Consider the following 19113-nt stretch of genomic DNA (forward strand, 5'->3'; position numbering starts at 1 on the left):
GACCCGGGTCTGTGTGAAGCTGCGTTCGTTGCAAAATTGCTGTATAAAATAAAATAAATTAAATTAAAATAATATAAAAAAATATAAAATAAAATAAAATAATATAAAATAAAGTTCAATTAATTCAATTCCATTCAATTAATTCAATCCAATTTAATCCAATCCAATTCAATTCAATTAATTTAATCCAATTCAATCCAATTCAATTCAATTCAATTAATTTAATCCAATTCAATTCAATTTAATCCAATTCAATTTAATCCAATTCAATTTAATTAATTTAATTCAATTCAATTCAATTCAATTCAATTCAATTCAATTCAATTCAATCCCTGCTGGAAAAGCCAGTTTAGGACCTGCCAGTGTTTCTCAACCCTGCTCCCGGAGGCGCGAGCGAGCCCACTAAAACGTGCAGGGCCGGGGTTGAGCAACACTGGTCTTAGCTGAGCTTGGATGGATCTGCAGCAGTGGCTGAAAAGCTGGTCATCCAGGTGAAGACATACAGTATACTGGTTAAGCTGGTTTACCTGCTTACTCTGGACCATTTTCTTTTATTAATTTATATTAATTGTCTTTTCTTTATTATTATTTAAAGAGATTGATCATTTTATTGCGTACTAAAATTCTACAAAATCACATAAAAATAAGATATTAAAGCACCGGTGCAGTGGATAAGCTGCTTGTCTTCGTTTTTTTTGTTTGTTTGTTTTTTGCATTGCAGGTATAAGGATTCTGTAGCCAAGGCATACATCTGGAAGTGGGAAGTGTCAATCATACTGCACCCAGTGTTAACCCTCCTGTTATGGTCAGCTGTGAGGAACAGCATTAATGTTTTGGGTCAAACTGACCTGGTGTAGAGTGAACCATCTGAAAGGAGGATATTTGAGTCCATATATACTCTCTTTAGCTCAATTAATATTAATTTAATCAATATTTAGTGTAATCTAATTTTCATTTCTTTCAAATATATATAAAAAATTATATAATTATAATAATTAGTGACATTTTTCTGAACAGTTGCAAAAAAAAAGTTTTAACCCTTTAAAAATAATTATTATGGGACTTTTTATTTCCAACATAACAGAAAGGTTAATACAGTTTTATTAAAATGTTTTGTTATTAATTTTACATCAGCATCTCATGTTGAATTCTGAAAAAAAAACTACAGTCGGACAGATTATACTTTTAAATATTTTACTGAGCTTAATTTTATTATTAAATATATAAAAACCTCATTAAATGTAATTACCTCAAGTTAATCCAGCACAGAATTACCTGTAGTGACTTCAAATAAAGCTTAGCTCATGAATATTTTATTATTATTTTGTCATTGTATAGTATATTATTGTAGATTTTTTGTAAGAAACCAGTTACCACAGTTCATTTCGTCTAGTGTATCTACATGGAATTTGCTGTATGTGTACATACTCTATATGTCCAAATGTTTGTGGACACGCCTTCTAATGCATGTGTTCAGCTACTCTAAGTCGCCCCCTTTGCTGAGACAGATGTGGAAATGCACAAACACACACACACACACACACACACACAGGTCCCTGTATAGAAGTACTGCCAATTGAATAGGACTCTCTGGAGCAGATAAGCATGAACCTATTGGCACCATGCTGCCTAATGCCAGTCAGTTACTTCAACAAAGCAGGATAAACTCTTATTTAATACCCTTGAATTCAGAAGAAATAATGAATTTGCAAGTGTCCCAATACTTTTGTCCATATAGTGCATTGGAAAAACATTATGGTCCAAACTAGCTTATCTATTATGTAAATGTACAATTCTGTCGTTCAAAACACACGAGATATTGAAGTTATAGTGTGATAAATGCTAAGTTCAGTGTGGGTGATTTAAAATAATAAATGAATTAAATAACCAGAACACATTTATTGTTGTTCATTTGTTATAATTTTACTATTGGACATCATGATCTGATCAACTTTACATTTTACAGATGTAAATGTAACTTCACATAATACTGTAACACCTGACACCAAGATCTCTGATATTAGTTATCACAGGAAAAAATAAAACATTAATTAAATAACATGCTGAAACATAACACAGCATAGTCCATATTATTTTAGAACAAATAATAATAGAGTGCATCCACAGCGTCCATCCTGAGGAACCGTTCCGCCTCAAAATGAAAATGTACTGAATGACATGAATAACTTTGTCACAGAGGCAACTTACACAGTGTTTTACTGTTGATCACCACACACCCTAACTGGTAGACTGGTAACCAATTTAATCTCCCAATTGATGTGCTGTATATCACATCTTTATCGTGGTTCTGGCAATATCGGTCAGTCATTGACATGAATATGACATTTGATAATAATGTTTCGAATGGGCTGTGAGGGGAAATCCTTTAGTGTTGATCTTCTGCCTGAACCATTCAGTCACAGGTGTCAAACACTGCCAGGATCCCAACAGATCCGCCAAATATACAATTTATATACCCCAACAGGTGCGATGCAGGGGTAAATGCATAAGCATGTTATGATACACATGAATAAACATTTAAAATAGCTTTTAACCCGTTTATATAGTACACAGGCTAGGAGTAGCAGTTAAATGGGGAACTGATCTTCACAACACCTGTAGTGTTACATTTTCAGATAGTAGGAGGTCTTGCATACGCATGTGCATATAAGGCCTGGAGCTACTTTTGTATGCTGAACCTCCATAAATTTACCACAAATCTCCATCAGGTGCCTTTCCTGCCTTCGTCTAGTCAACGTCTGTGTTGACAGTAGTGTGGCAGATCTCTAAAGATGCAAGCATGGCACAAAACCACAAGACAATAATTAAGACAACAGATACAGAGAAGCCAAGTACACAGGAGAGCCAGACATGCTCTACACATCTAAAAATGAGGCTGCTACAAAAGGTTCCTTGCCTGACACCATAGAGGAACCACTTTAGGTTCTTCTATAGCATAAAGAACTAGGGCTGGGCGATATGGGAAAAATACTATATTATGATATTTAAAGACTTTTATCACGATACATGTAATCACAGATTCAGATTCTCTCCCTGATTTCTACTCAACATCTGCTGCTCTTCGTCTAATTAACCCAGTCTAATCACACTGTTAGTAATGAGACCTGCAGCTGATCAGTAGATGTTTATTAAGCACTAACAGTCTCCTCCATATGCTTAGAAAAGCTTATCGTCATCAAATTCATCACGATACGATAAAATATTGTCATATTGCCCAGCTCTATAAAGAACCATTATGGTAATAGAGATGGATGTAAGTGTATACTTATATAAGTGTAGATGAGTGTGGTCCTTTATGGAACCAAAAGTGGTTGGATTCTTCTGTGGCATCGCTCAAAAAACCATTAGTAGGATCTCTATTTTTAAGAGTGTATTCCAGTAATACAAGCATGCTCACAATGCCAGTTTCAGCACTGACTCGAGTGCTGTCACAGTGACGAGTTGGACCACCATCAGCCTGCTGGGCTACAGCTCCACCGGCTCGTCTTGCTTACGTTCGGTCATTCTTGCACACCGGGGACACGTTGTAGAGTTGTCATAGTAACAGTCCCTGAAGAGAGTCAAAATAGTGTCAGAAAGCTATATAATAATAATAATAATAATAATAATAATAGATTCTGTCCAATGCAGTTTTTTTTAATTGTTTAGAGATGTCAACAGAGTTTAGAGGCCCATGGTAGGGCTATAATAGCATAGCTCAACACTATAGTATATAGTATAAAGGTAAAGGTGCACGTATTCGTCACTGTACAGTGTGGACTGTACAGCGAAATGTGTCCTCCGCATTTAACCCATCTGGTAGTGAACACACTCACACACACACACATGTGTTAGGGGCAGTGAGTACACACACACACCCAGAGCGGTGGGCAGCCAACTCCAGCGCCCGGGGAGCAGAGAGGGTAAAGGGCCTTGCTCAAGGGCCCAACAGTGGCAGCTTGCCGAGCCCGGGAATCGAACCCACAACCCTGTTATCGATATCCCGGCGCTCTAACCGCTGAGCCACCACTGCCCCTGTATAATAATAACACCAGTAGTAATACTGCAGCTCTACATTCCACTTTATGTATTACGATTTCTCCTAAAGCACAGTAAAGCTAAAGCACTTCTCATGAGCCTGGTGGTGGACCTGACCTGTGGAAAACAGCCGAGCAGTCGTGACACACAGAGGTGTGGCTGTCGAACGGGAAAAGAATGTCGCCTTCCTTACAGAGCTCACACACGAAACCTTTGGCTTGGCATTTCTAGAGAGGAAGATGAAAATGAGATGATGAATAACAAAAGCACTAGACAAACATCACACGGAGAAGACACAGCCAAGCCCATATGTCATTTTTTTCTATTACTGGTGTTTGTTTTTTTGAAGGGTTTTTGCTCGATCATCACTTTTGAGCTGATGTAGGAACTGTGCAGTTTTTACAAAGTAAGCAGTTTATTGAGCAATGCTGTGCACTCTAATTGAGCAAAGGTTCACCAGAGCAGGAACACTACCATAACAATCCGAATCAGAATCAGATTTATTGGCCAAGTATGTTTACACACACAAGGAATTGGTTTCCGGCTGTTAGTGATTCTCTAATATTAACAATATACAGCTACTCTACATATAATGTACAGACAATACACAGAGAACAATAGTATACACAGTACACACAGACTATACCCAGACATTTTTATACAGTGTGCTTTACAGTCTTATTCACAGAACAGCAGTATGCAGCTCTATACAGATTAAATATTGTGCAACCACAGCAGCGTAGACATGAAATGAGTAATGGTGCAGTAATGCAGTGACTGTAGGATAAGAGTGATAATAGCTGACCAGTAGTATCTATAGCCTGTAGCTGATGATGGTGATCAGCTATTGAGGAAGGTGATGGTCTGAGGGTAATACCCGTTCTTGTGTCTGACAGGCTTAGCGGACAATAAATAGAAAACAAGCAATGCAGTCTTCTAGAGCACACCACCCTGCCCACTGTCCTCTTAGCATACATCCCGTTTACCAGCCGATTTCTCACCTCACAGTCCAGTTTAATGTGTTTGGCGAAGGTGGTGTGAATCTCCGTGAGAGAGCAGCCGAGGCGGCCGCTGGAGATGTCGATCAGGTCCTGCAGACTGTACATGTCATCGTTCTCCACAAAGTGCTGCCGATCTTGAAGCTGTGAAGAAATGAAAGGATTTCTGCCTGTGGGAAGCTTTCTTAGATAGATGATGAGCTAAAAGGTTCCAGACTGCCCGCTGACGCCCCCACCCACCACCACCCATGCCAGACCAGCGGCACACCCTCCTGCCACTGCTACCTGTCTAATGACCATGATAAAACCTAAATGGACTCTAATTAACCATCTGCCACTATTAATATAACCACTATTAACTATCATTACTCTGACCATCACTGCTATGACTATATTCAGTTATACTACACCATGCTTATTATATTAGGATTATGAATATGTTGCACACCAGAGCAGTTCAACAGTTTAGATGGTTTGGTAACTTTTATCAATAATTAATAAATAGTTCTGATCAGAGGAGGATGGGTCGGGTCCCCCTTGTGAGTCTTGGTTTCTGTGGCCGTTGGCTGCTCACTGGGGGTCTTACATTTTTCATGTCTTTTTATGTTATTTATTTATTTATATTTCTGTCTTTTACTAATTACTAATGATGTAAAGCTGCTTTGTGACAACAACAGCTGTAAAAAGCTCTACAAATAAATTTGACTTGATAATGTATGCAAATTACGAATTCTGCAATCTTCACTGTACTGTGAAATGTAGAGGCATATAATTCTGCACTGCGTGTCTGAATTCCACACTGACAATACTCTCTCACTGGAACTGCTGCTATTATACTTGGATGCATCTCAGGGCACTGCTGTTAAGGGTGGCCCGCTTGGCTACTCTGTCGATATGTATAAGTGTGTGTATGTGTAGAAACATATACATATATGTATATACATTCATGTGGACACATTAAATATATATATATATATATATATATATATATATATATATATATATATATATATATATATATATATATATATATATATATACACACACATACATGTACACATATACGTATATACACATATATATATTGTATACTGTAAGAAGAGGTGAACAAAGACAGTATGTCTTCTCAACACCAGAAGATGGCGCTACTGCTGCATGTATGCAGCCTAGCTCACTTGCCATTCCTGTCTCACAGCATGGCAAAAGATTCTCCTTTCTTTACCTTCATACAGACAAAATCAGCAAAACTCAGCATCAGTACAGTCGACTAAGCTTGGACGATAATCTCAACTCAGACAAACAATTATCATCTACATCATTTCTGATGTTAATGTGATTCAGATGAGTGAGCCTTGACCAATACCTTCCCTTTTCCCCCTGATGACAATATAATTCTAGCATAAAATTACCAAATAGGCTAACTTCCAATATTACGTATTGTAAAGCGCACCAGTTTGGCAGCATTTTAATTTTCAACCAAAGGAACATTGAACAATCACTGAGTTTTTGTTTCATCAACAGTTTTTAAAGAGGAATTCAAATGCATGTGTGTAATTAATTAGTTGGTAATTAGTTCTGTTTGATAGTACATAATGCAGTGCAATATTTTCTATTGTATGCATTTATTAACTAAGCATAAATGTGTTTTGTACCAAAAGATAATATTAAAAAAATAATAATAATCATCATATTTTAGTTTTACACCCACCTGAAGAAGCAGCCTGGCCTCCATAGCCTCTTTACAGGTGATGAAGTAGGGCTTCATGAGCAAGATGTCTTGACGCAGCTTCTATATAAAAAGGGGGGAAAAGGAAATTACAGTAGATCCATAGCAAAGACATACCAAAACCTCCAGATCCACATTCTGTTCATTCAGTGGAGCAGAGCCAAACACTCACCCTGATTTCCACCAGTTCCTCCACGAAGTTGAAGAGCAGTGGGTTTATCTCCTTCAGTTTCAGCACAGGCCGAGAGATCATAAGTGCTAGATAACGCATGGAGGATCGGCACACCTAGAGACAGCAAAGCAGGTCAGCCTCACTGCTAATGGTCAGCCCATCCATGTCAAATAAACACAGACTCCTAAGGTTCCTAAATGGTTCTTGACTTGGCTGCATGGCCCCAGAAAAAATAGACATGTGTAGTAGAACCTCTGCATGCTTCCACACCCATCACACATTTGTTTTTTATGAATCATTAATTGAAAAGTTCTTTAGGAAGTGAAGCCTGGTTCTTCTAGAGTGGTGGTCTCCAACCCTCCTCCTGGAGAGGTATTGTAGCTTCCTGCAGGTTTCAACTCCAACCCAAATCTAACACAGCCCATTTAACACACTCCAATCAGGAACTTCTGAATGCAGTAAGGAGTTAGACCAGGTAGCATGGAGGTCTATGGGAAGGTAGCTCTCCAGGAGTAGGGTTGGAGACCACTATAGTCTATAGTATAGCTCTTCAGATGATCTTTTTACATTTAAAAATGCAGGTAAATACAACATCAGCCTGGTGTTAGCTTATCAAAATAAAGAACTGAGAAGTGAAAGTTCGAGTATTGGACTGTTGCCACATTGTGGTATTGAGAATGTGTTTACCACATGAAAAAAAAATCACCAAGATCTCAGAAATAGACTCTCATTTCTACCAGAAATATCAATATTAGCTTTTCCATGTGCAAACTAATTGCTTTAAACCTAAAACAGCAGTATGTTGCATTTATTCAATAAACTAGCAGCTTCAGGATCATGCTGATGCTCCACTGACTGGAACAGGAGGAGAACGGCATCTCCGTCATTCCCACTCCGGGCCGGAGCGCTGCTGCTGCTACTGCACTATGGAGCTTTGGTGGTGGAGCTGCAGGAGGAGAACCTCTCTCCAGAACTGCTGCTGTGTTACACTGCGTAACCCATAGAGTCATATTAGTGTAAAATCCTGTAGTGTTACTTTACCACCTCAGCCCACATGCTGCTACACCTTCAGATCAAGCTTCTGGATGAAACACAGATTCCACTTCCTGACTGTAGGGGAAGCCCAATAGCAAAAAATGCCAACACTGCTTTAAAGCAACAGTATGTTGAAAATTGGTATTTCTTGTTCCTGGGCTCCCTGCACAGTTTAGGAACGTAATGCATTTACACTCCGCTGCAGTAAATACAAATCACACTATGAGCGACCCCTAATGGGCAGCAGTACACATGCATTTCTGGACAAGCCGAGAGATCCAGAAGCTTGATCTGAAGGTACAGAAGCATGTGGACTGAGGTGGTGGAGTACTAGAATACTACAGGATTTTACATTACTAGGACTCTAGAGACACCATTCTCCCTCTTACAGTCAGTGGAGCGACAACATGATTGTGAAGCTGCTGTTTTACGGTAAAAATACATAAAGTTACTTTAAACATAAAGTTTAGGAAACTCTAAAAACATACCTTCTTAGGTTCAAACTCCCAGTTGTGGATGACACGAGCAGGGATGATTGCAGTGTCATTCCAGTGGCAGCTGCTACAGTAGTACTGCCCAGTGTAATCACACTGCCTCGCCTCACTCGGCACGCCCCCTAAAGGACAACATTAGATCACAAACAGCAGCAACTTCTCAATTTCCAATCACAACTCACCGTTTTAAACATGCGGTACTAAAATATCTATAAACTGTGTTAATATAATTCATATAATTTAATAAACATATTCAAATTAATCTCAATATGACAGAGCTAGATCAGCAGTCCCCAGTCTTGGTCCTGGAGAACCCCCTGTCCTGCACATTTCAGTGGTTTCCTGCTCTAAAACGCCACCTTTAGCAGGTTAAAGACTAAAATGCACAGAGCAGGGGCTTCTCCAGGACTACTGAGCTAGACCACTCATCACATCAGTCCTGAATCAAGCCCTCTGAAATGGTCTCATCACTGGAATGGTTACGACGCTGTGGGAATTGGAAAACACTTACTGAGTGAGACTGGGGTTCGGCACTCTGCACATCTGTAGTCCTGTTTGTCCAAGCCGATCTCTGGGCAGATGTTTAGTTCGTATTCTGACTGGTGGCTGACCTTAGACCTCACACATGGCTTAGTGATCAGGTTCATACACTTGCTATGGCAGCGGTAGTAACAACCTGAACAGAGTAAAAATAAATAAATAAATAAAATAAAGTGGTTTACAGATGTGAACTGCAGCTGGATGAAATTTGATAAGCGAAATATTGTATGTATGTATTTTTGAGAAGTTATTTGTATAAGTATAGCCCACAAGCTGCTCTACCTTCAGATCAAGCTTCTGGATCTTAGTCAACAAATGCACGTGTACAGCAGCCCATGAGGGGGCGCTCAAAATGTGATTTGTATTCACTGCAGTGGTGTAAAAGTAAATTATACTCCTGAACTGTAGAGGGAGCCCTGGAGCAAAAACAACACCAATTCTCCCATAATGCAGCTTTAAGCTGCAATACAGTGCATTTCTACCCAAATCTGAATGAAATTCAAGGTTCGGTCCAGAACATCCACCAAGTCTGGCAATTAACATGCAAGTTATTCGTGCATGGAGTATGATGGCCCCCCCAGGACCCCAGTGGTAGAAGATAAGAGGAGATGTAGGTAACGGCGTAATCAGACCTGTGCAGGTGTACCAGGTTTGAATGAGTCCCCAGATGATGGCGCTGCACTTGTCACATGTCTGTTTGACACTTTTGCTCTTCTCCTTAGAAAAGCGATGCTCGAGCAGGACCCGCAGGTTGGGCTCATCCTCCTCTGGGTCCTGTTGGATGACATGTGGTCCTTCTGAGCTGCTGCACCAACACCTCCAACACTAACAGTGTCTCTCAGATCTCACAGTCATTTCATTTGATTGAAGTGCTTTGGATTAGGACTCAATGAATCATGAAATAGTACAGAGTTTCAGCTCAGTACTAATTCTACTCTATTAATTGTATTAACTGTTTGGTATAATTCTTTAAATTGATTTTTATTTTACTTCATTTATTTTATTTATTTGATTCATTTGAATTATTGCTTAGTAGAATTTTTATTCATTATTTATTTTGAATATACAAAAGTGGGCAAAAAAGATATACATACTTTACTAATTACTATTAGATAATTACGTAACATTCTAAAATCAATCAGAGTATAACCACATTTAGATCAATGTGCCGTGATGTACATACATAAATCCCTACGGACAGTGGTTATCAGTAGACATACACACGTGGACAAAACTGTTGGCACCCCTCGGTTAATGAAAGAAAAACCCACAATGGTCACAGAAGTACTTGAATCTGACAAAAATAATAATAAATAAAAAATCCGACATGATTTGAACCATGCTTCAACAGATTTATTTAAATAAATAAACGTATTAAAACGGGCCTGGACAGAAATGATGGTACAATTATCATAGCATTTTTATTTATTATTACTTTAGTCAGATTTAAGTTATTTCTGTGACCATTGTGGGTTTTTCTTTCATTAACCAAGGGGTGCCAACAATTTTGTCCACGTGTATAGATGATATATTAATTTTTTTATGTAATAAATTACATCAGTATAATAACATTAGTCTATAAAGAACACTGTATTTACATCATTACTAACTGTACTGATAAGAGTATGATGTGTCTTTTTAGCTGGATTTAGTAATGCCCAATATGTGAAGCAGCATTTTATCTGGATCTGCATGATTGTATGCACTGCACCGCCGGTACTCGACTGGCTGAATGATAGCGAGGGTGTACAGGTGTTCCTAATAAAGTGCTTGGTGAATATAAACACCAACATTACCAAACCTGACCTTACCTTCAGTTCCTGTAATTTGAGGCGCAGGTGAATTAGTTTGACCACAGTGTCTTTCTGTCTCTCAGAGTGTTCTGGCAGTTCCAGGATCAGCCTCTTACACTCCTCTATAGCCTGCTTCAGCTGCTCAATGTCAGACGCTACAAAGGAACCCTGAACACACAGACAAACACATTTTACATTTACATTTTTGGCATTTAGCTGACGCTCTTATCCAGAGCGACTTACAAGGTTACTCATATTACAGAGGAGGGCCAGTGTAGTGTTAGGAGTCTTGCCCAAGTACTCTTATTGGTGTAGCGCAGCATAGTCACCCAGACCGAGAATCAAACCCCAGTCTCCAACATGGTGTGGTAGCTCAGTGGCAGGTAGTGCTTATATCTGTTGCGCCACACCAACCGTTCACAATTAGCTGAACAACTGCATCTGTTTAAGCAACATCATCAATATTAAAGCTTTACATGCAGATGCTGATACTCTGTAGATATGAACAGGCCTTGTGCTCCAGTATCGGCCTCAAAGGTTTCTTAAATTAGTTCTTGAGAAGAAAGTCTGGGTCAGATTCATGTTTTTTTTTTTTTTAAGTGTGGAACTGTTCACTGGATCCCACTGTCCTCCTAAACTGAAAAAAACCCTTATAAGAAAACACTGGCGAATTTCATCTTGGTGAGAACTGCTTAAGTGGGTTTTAAGAAGAAATTTGGTCAGTTCTTCTCTGTTATGAACTGGAAAACTAAAATTGTCTAAATCTCCAAGACAGAGGAGACTAGCGCTGAAGGATTCCGGGAAATGATCTAATGGCAATTTTTCTGCACAGTATTGGCATTGCGATTTTTTAATTATCGCAAAAAATCTGATCCTGTATTAGTAATTCACATCTAGCAAGTATAATACTATACATATTTCCACATGAAAAGATACACAGGGTTCACACAGGGTTTTAGGTTATTTTTAAATATGAAAAGCCAACAATAACATAGACTAAATGATATATACACTTAAGCTGAGGATAAACATTAATAATATTAATAATGTGGCTTTGCCTGCTTTTCTCCCTTCTCTCACCTGATGCTTTCAAATGCCTGTGTAATGGTGGTGAAAGTCTGTGACTGGATTATTTTTTTTATTTTCCAGGTACAGTACAGGTGTGATGGTTTCCCTAGTAGAAATGTAGAGAGATTAAATAAAAAGGACTAAGGTACGTACCACAGGTCGGGAGAAGTGGTCCTCAGCCAGGCCTAGATCCATGACGCGATCGGAGCTTTGGTTTTTGGTCTCTGTGGAGAACAGCTCCGGCCTCACCTCTGTGGAGACGGCAGAGTGATTCAGCACTTTAGCCCACCCTTAAAAACCACACACACTGCCTAATCCTCCCTCTTTGTTCTTCAGCTGAAGTAATCCATGCATACAACAGAAGCACCCTCCCGCTGGAACGGCTCCACTCTCCGCTGAAAACATGGCGTAACACTAACGTGACTTTACATAATGATTAACTCCAGCAGGAAGGTTTTTCAGGAGGTTATAGCTCTTCTGTATGAAAGTTGGAGATAACTCGAACAAGGCTGGGTCTTAAACTTAGCTGTACTCTTCTAAATAAAGGTGCCACAAAAGGGTTTGAGAAACACCATAGTAGAACCACCTTCTGTTAAGAGGTGTGAACCTTGGAACTGGTAAAGAAACCAAAACAATCAGCCATAACATTAGAACCCATAACATGTTGCGTAACACAACAGATCAGACCTGTCAAGGCATGTCCTCCACAAGACCTCTAAAGGTGTCCTGCTGTGGTATCTGGAGCACCAAGACTAACGTCAACAGCAGATCCTTGAAGTTCTGTAAGTTGTGAGGTGACGGGACCTCCATGAGCATCAATGAGAGTGTTGGGCACCCATGACCCTGCCACCGGTTCACCGGTTGTCCTTCCTTGGAGCACTTTTGGTAGGTACTGACAACTGCATACCAGGAGGGAACACCCCACAAGATCTGATGCCTGATGTTCTGGAGATGTTCTGACCCTTCAGTCACTGTCTAGAACATCACAGTTTAGCTCTCATCAAAGTGTGTCAGATTCTTACGCTCGGCTTCCAACACATCACCTTCAAGACCTGACTGTTCACTCGTTGCCTAGTATAGCTACCCCTTAACAGGTGCCACGTGGAACCAAAAGTGGCTCAGTTGCTCAGTAAGAACCCTTTTTAGCAGTTGTAGGCCATAAAATCATAAACCAACTAATGACAAAAATATTAAGTATAAATGAAAGCGTAATAAAAGGTGCAGTACGCTTCAGAAGTCTCAGAGTCTCGGCCTTCCCGGTCACCACGTCTGAGCCCAGTGGAACACCACTGAGATGTGGTGGAACGGGAACGCAAACGGCAGTCTCAATGCACATGAGGCTGTATCCTCTTCTGAATGTGGAAGCTGAAATCAATCTGCTGACCGACAATGCCTTGTTTTTGCATGTCCTTCAATAGGTAAATAGTAAATCTGCAGATCAGGGTGGCAAATTCACCCGAGCTTATTTAGTCAAAGCTCTGGGGTTGTGGTTATTCCGTCAGATACGCGGCTACGCAACAAACGTACAGAGAATGAGGTAACCCATTAGTAGGTGCATTCATACCTGCATACACCTCACAGCACAGCATGGTTTCAGATTTCCACGGTCTCGAGATGTAAGCAGCTAGCAGTTCCAGTTCATCTAGCAAAGTGTGGTTTGCCCTCAGTCTTCATCTAACGACTCTCCGAGCTCGGCCGTCTAGTACATAGGAAGTGGCGCTGTTCCTGTTTCGATGACTATGTTCCTTTTTCATTTCACTCTTCTCTCTCTCACATCCTACCAGCACTTACTAAGTGTTAAGTGCAGTCTCCACACGAGCAGTGTGGTTACACATTCACGTCTACATCTGGGTTCCTTTCACTGTGGAAAACAATACTGAAATGTAAGGAAAGAAAAAAGCTGGAGCACTACACAGCTGCTCGATCACACCTCCACTGATACTCGGCTCACTAGACTTGATTTAGCACGAACTCTTCGGTTAGACCACAGACGGAGGTCTCCAGTCTGGAGGCCAGACTCCGCGCTCAGCGCTCAGCTATATAACCTAAAGGCGCGCAGTCTCGTCATGTGCTTAGACGTTTGACTTGACATGTGATTCGTCTGGCGATGCGTGACAAACATGACAGTAGCTCTACTTCTATTTCACCCCAAAAACATACCAAATCAACAATGTTGATTTAAGTGATACACTATATGTCCAAATGTTTGTGGACACCCTATTCTAATGAATGCATTCAGCTACTTTAGGTTGCACAAACACAAACACACACACACACAGCTTGTCTAGTCCCTGTAGAGAAGAAGTACTGCCAATAGAATAGGACTCTCTGGAGCAGATCAACATCATGACCCTATTGGCTCCATGCTGCCTAATGCCAGGCATGGGCTAGAGGGGTATAAAGCCCCCCAGCAGGATAAAAGTATTAGGACAGGTGACCCAATTTTGGGTACGTACTGACCACTGCATACCGGGAACACCCCACAAGACCTGATGCCTGATGTTCTGGAGATGTTCTGACCCTTTAGTCATTGTCTAGAACATCACAGTTTGGTTCTTGTCAGAGTGTCTCAGATTCTTACGCTCAGCTTCCAACACATCACCTTCAAGACCTGACTGTTCACTCGCTGCCTAGTATAGCTACCCCTTAACAGGTGCCACGTCAATTGTTAACCGTTACACAGTAAAAACGTTAGTCCCTTCGCCTGTCAGTGGTGCTAATGTTATAGTTTATTTGTGGAACCACAAGTGGCTCAGTTGCTCAATAAGAACCCAGGTGTCCCAATACTTTTGTCCATTTAGTGTATAAACACTTTTAGATTTGGATCTGTATTTTTTTATTTCAAGTTTGAAATGAATACACTAAATGTTATTTTATACAGTAATTTACAGCGTCAGTTACATTACATTTTTGGTTTGCGTAAATAACTATAGTGTAAATAACGAGTGTGAAGAACCTCTTAACATTCATTTCTTTAAATGTTTAAGGTTCTTCACCCATTTAAAGGTTCTTCACAGTCACAGCTGTTTTACAAAAAATGGTTCTTTAGTGAAATAAAAATGGCTCATCGCTCAAAAAGTTTACATCTACTGCTCCAGCTGTACACATTTACGATTGTCTTATTTACATATTTAGTAAATTATGTAATATATAATAATATTTTGTATACTGCCAGTGTCACAAAAAAAACTCATATCTCCAGATCACCAATTTTACAGAAGAACAAAAAAAAAACCTTCTAACATTTGAAGTAAGTCAATGGAAAAATATTTCATTCCAAGAGATTTTTGGAGCATTTCTATTGGTCTGTTTATCATGAAATGTAAAGAGACAATGTAAAAAAACAAGAAAAAGTGACAAACAGCAAAAGGAGATACAAGGGTTTTGCAGAACACTGACGATTTCAGTTCTACTAAAATTCTGACTGAATACTGAAGTCTTATTGGCAGCCTGGCCAGACTAACCCACAGCGAGTGAAAAGCCCTTTTCCGATGAGCTGAACTCTTCTGCAAGTCACTCCACCGCACTTTCACTTCTTGCTTCCCATCCCCAACAGGTTCTCACCATGTTTTGGAGGATCCTTCCTGTCAGGCGTGCCGTCATCTTCACCCCTATCAAAGGGGTTTACATGACCCTGGCGAAAGCGAGCGAGTCTCTCATCGTATTCCATATCACTGGTTACACCTTTAGGAGAGAGATGCCCAGGACAGGACAGGACAGGACCGGACAGCACAGGACAGTCACAAGCAAACACAGTGCAGACCATAAATAACTGAACGGTGAGTCTTTATAACATTTTGACTTTGTACCTCTGCACAGCAGAGCCAAAGCCACAGTGGCTGGGCATCTGTTTACTAAGTTACTAACAATTTTAATATTACATACAAATAAAATGATTTTTGCTTTTAACAGGTGTCAAAAATGACAGCCATAGAACCTGTAACTGATAGCTACAGATCAATAATATAGACTTTTGCACTGTGGATGCATCTATATACAGATCAGTCACCAACAGTCTGATACAATGTGGATCCTGACACTAGATATACTCAGATTAGTCAAATGAATAACCCATTTATATTAGGGCCGTATTTCTGCACGGTTGTGTGCTTTACCTGCTCAGGCACACCTGATTCAACTCACCTGCTAACGACGGGGGTTATCAGGTGTGCCGGAGCACGGAAATCAGCCAACTGTGCTGACCTCCAGCCCTCGGCTCTCTGCTCGAGTTCTGAAATAAAACGAATGCATCATCTAATGTCAGTTTGAACAGAGCCGTTAATTTATCGAGGTAGAAAATTAATATTCGGAGACATAAACCATCTGCAATTCAATAAATCATTCAATGTGATTAGACTCTTTTGTTAAACTGAAGAAATTTCTTATTAAATAATGACAATGGGGAAAGTCCCTAAATATTAATTTTCTACCTTTTTACTTTAGGTGCTCCATAAATATGAATTATCTTGCAAATCTAGGCATTTGCCAATACTAATTTAATGTGTAAAACAATTCTGATGCTTTTATGACACTGATTTTGAGATGTCAGTTTTGGTGGGTTTAAATTGGGGATGTTTTAGAGGAGGTAGCTACATAATAAAGGTCCTGCAACTCAATCTTTGTATTATTTTAAAATAAAAAATATATATATATTTTTTTTCAGTCTAGTCAATCTATATTATATATATAGAGCATAATGAAGACATTAACATATAAAAATATGGAAAAACCATTAAATTCTGAGCTGAGAATCAGAAATGGTGGCACTAGATGTTCCAACTCCTGCTCATCTACTGGCCCACAGACAGCAGCTCCTACTTATATAACCTTAAGGATTGATTATGTGAAGGAATGGGAGTATAATAATACAATAATGCTAAAATATGAGGTTTATTTGTATCGTGTCTCAGATTATTCGTGTCCACAACCTGAGCCTGGCAGCTGGTGTCCGCTAGCTACCGCTAGAATGCTAATGTCAACAAACCATAGGAAGGCACGAAACGGGACGGACAGCCTAGCTAAACTACCTGCATATAAGACCATTTTATTCAAACTATAAGAAAGATTATGTATTTTATTGTATATGTAATTTCTACCTCACTGTCATACCCCGCTAAAGTGCCATTAGCTAGCTATATACCCAGCATTATCAACGTTAGCCAGCTAGCACTATGTGGCTAACAGCAGCAGCATCGGATCATTCATCAGACTGAATCAGAATCGGTTCCTACCTCATGTTGATTCGACACCAGCACGATCATTTAGGGGCATCATCCATGTTTTCACTGGGATGGCAACTCGACAGGAGCGTCTGTCGTTAAATTAGCTATCCTAGCTATCTCTACATTATGAGCTAGCCAGTGCCCTTTCCCCCAGTCCTCCCCACCGAGCTGCAGACACCGTCCCAGTGCGTGGCCAGCTGGCTCGGGTACAGTGACCTCTGCTGTGTAGAGTGTGTAAAATAAAGCTTCAGCCATAACATTAAAACCACTAAGCAACTGATGACATTGAATATCTGCTTAGTATCACAGTGTCACAAATCACACTATCACATGTCCGAATATTTGTGGACACCCTGTCTAATGAATGCATTTAGCTAATTTGAGTTGCACCCATTGCCCCAGTGCCAGGCGTGGGCTAGAGGGGTAGCTATAAAGCCCCCCCAGCATTGAGCTGTGGTGCAGTGCAAGAACTGGACTGGAGCTCCATCCAGTACTTTTGGATAGGATGAGTTGGGGAGCATTAGTGACCTCACTCCTAAATCCTGACTGAATGCAATCAAATCCTCACAGCAATGCTCCTCCTCCAAAATCTAGTAGAAAGTCTTACATTTACATTTACGTTTACGGCATTTAGCAGACGCTCTTATCCAGAGCGACTTACAAGGTTACTGGTATTACAGAGGTGGGCCAGTGTAGTGTTAGGAGTCTGGCCCAAGGACTCATATTGGTGTAGCACAGCATAGTCACCCAGACCGGGAATCGAACCCCAGCCTCCCACATGGTGTGGTAGCGGTAGGTAGTGGTGTTATCTGTTGTGCCACACCAACCACAGTACTGACAGTTACTCCAACAGAAGCAGGATTGACTCTTTTAGTACCCTTGATTTCAGACAAGCTGGTCAATAAACTGGTGTCCCAATACTTTCCTGTCCTTATAGTGTATTATTACAATGCTAGATATACAACAATCAGCCATAACATTAAAACCACTAACAGCTAAAGTGATTAACGTTGATGATCTAATTTAGTTTCCGCTTCGTGGCATCTAGTGGCACCTATCAAGAGGTGGGTCAGAACATCTCCAAAACATCAGGCATCAGGTCTTGTGGGGTGTTCCCTCCTGGTATGCAGTGGTCAGCACCTACCAAAAGTAGGAAAAAAAGGACAACTGGGGAACTGGTTGGGGACATGGTCATTGGTGCCCAAGGCTCATAGAGGCCCCGCTAACCTCACACCTTGGTCTTGATGCCAGATACCAGAGTCATACTACATACCTCAACGGGTCAGAGCTGGTCCGATTTGGCCTATACAAGATTAGGCAGGTGGTTTTAATGTTATGGCTGATCGATGTGCACATTTGCAGGGAAATTGAGGAACGCTTTCTACATATAAATAAACAGTGTTTTTTTATATTGATTGTTGAAGCTACTTTTATGACTGTGTTGGACTCAGCAGTTGGACCATCAGCAGTCTCATCAGACTCTCCTTGCTTTATTACTGGGGAGACTTACTGTATCCATCATTGTATTTAATATGTGAGTGAGACCCCGTTCTCTAACAATTAGACTTAATCTACATTGGTTTTATTCATTCTTAAGACTCTCATTGATTAATTGATCAACTGCCTCCATTTATAGTTTACATTTAAATAATAATAATTTGATTAAATGTAATTCGATTCAGTGTGTAATTGTATTAGTTGAGTATTTTCTTGTGTCTTTTTATGATGTTATTAAACCCCATAGTCCTTCTCTTGCAAACTCCAGTACTATTTCTTTTACATATTGACTATATCATTGAAAATGAGCTTTTTTTCGCTGCACTTTGAGTCTAAATGAAGGAGAATTCATTAATCAATTAACAGAATTTAGCGCTCATTTGACTGGTATGTAAAACAGCCAATCACAAACTGTTATTTGTGCATGCAATTAAAAGGTAACATTGAATAGCTGAGCTGAAGTGGCTATGTGCAAATGTGCAGGGCACTGCGCCGCAGCCAGTTAGCGCTCAGTAGCTGCAGTGCAAAAT

The 19113-nt window shown here is 40.0% G+C and overlaps 1 protein-coding gene across 3 annotated transcripts; it reads right to left on the bottom strand.

Annotated features, from left to right (window-relative positions):
* Positions 1-1897: 1897 nt before the first annotated feature.
* Positions 1898-17291, bottom strand: def8 (differentially expressed in FDCP 8 homolog). 3 transcript variants are annotated; one of them, XM_072695094.1, is made up of 13 exons: positions 17096-17291; positions 16008-16095; positions 15429-15548; positions 12018-12115; positions 10815-10964; positions 9636-9777; positions 8975-9139; positions 8458-8585; positions 6935-7048; positions 6745-6825; positions 5040-5180; positions 4156-4265; positions 1898-3571 (listed from the first exon to the last, which is right to left on the bottom strand). In XM_072695094.1, the coding sequence occupies exons 3-13, from the start codon at positions 15532-15534 to the stop codon at positions 3487-3489; spliced, it is 1320 nt and encodes a 439-aa protein (XP_072551195.1). In that variant the 5' UTR covers positions 15535-15548; positions 16008-16095; positions 17096-17291; the 3' UTR covers positions 1898-3486. The 3 variants fall into 3 exon arrangements, with proteins under 3 accessions (XP_072551195.1, XP_072551194.1, XP_072551196.1); XM_072695093.1 differs by lacking the exon at positions 16008-16095; XM_072695095.1 differs by lacking the exons at positions 15429-15548; positions 16008-16095.
* Positions 17292-19113: the final 1822 nt, after the last annotated feature.

Source organism: Salminus brasiliensis, chromosome 13 (genome assembly GCF_030463535.1).
Source record: "Salminus brasiliensis chromosome 13, fSalBra1.hap2, whole genome shotgun sequence".
NCBI classification, from domain to species: Eukaryota; Metazoa; Chordata; class Actinopteri; order Characiformes; family Bryconidae; genus Salminus; species Salminus brasiliensis.

Excerpts from the sequence above, each read along its gene's own strand:
- def8 (XM_072695093.1), bottom strand. The coding sequence starts at position 15,534 with ATGGAATACGATGAGAGACTCGCTCGCTTTCGCCAGGGTCATGTAAAC. Across the intron at positions 12,116-15,428 it reads GAAGGATCCTCCAAAACATG|AGGTGAGGCCGGAGCTGTTC; the intron begins GTGAGAACCTGT and ends CCGTCTCCACAG. Across the intron at positions 10,965-12,017 it reads ACCACTTCTCCCGACCTGTG|GGTTCCTTTGTAGCGTCTGA; the intron begins GTACGTACCTTA and ends CTGTGTGTTCAG.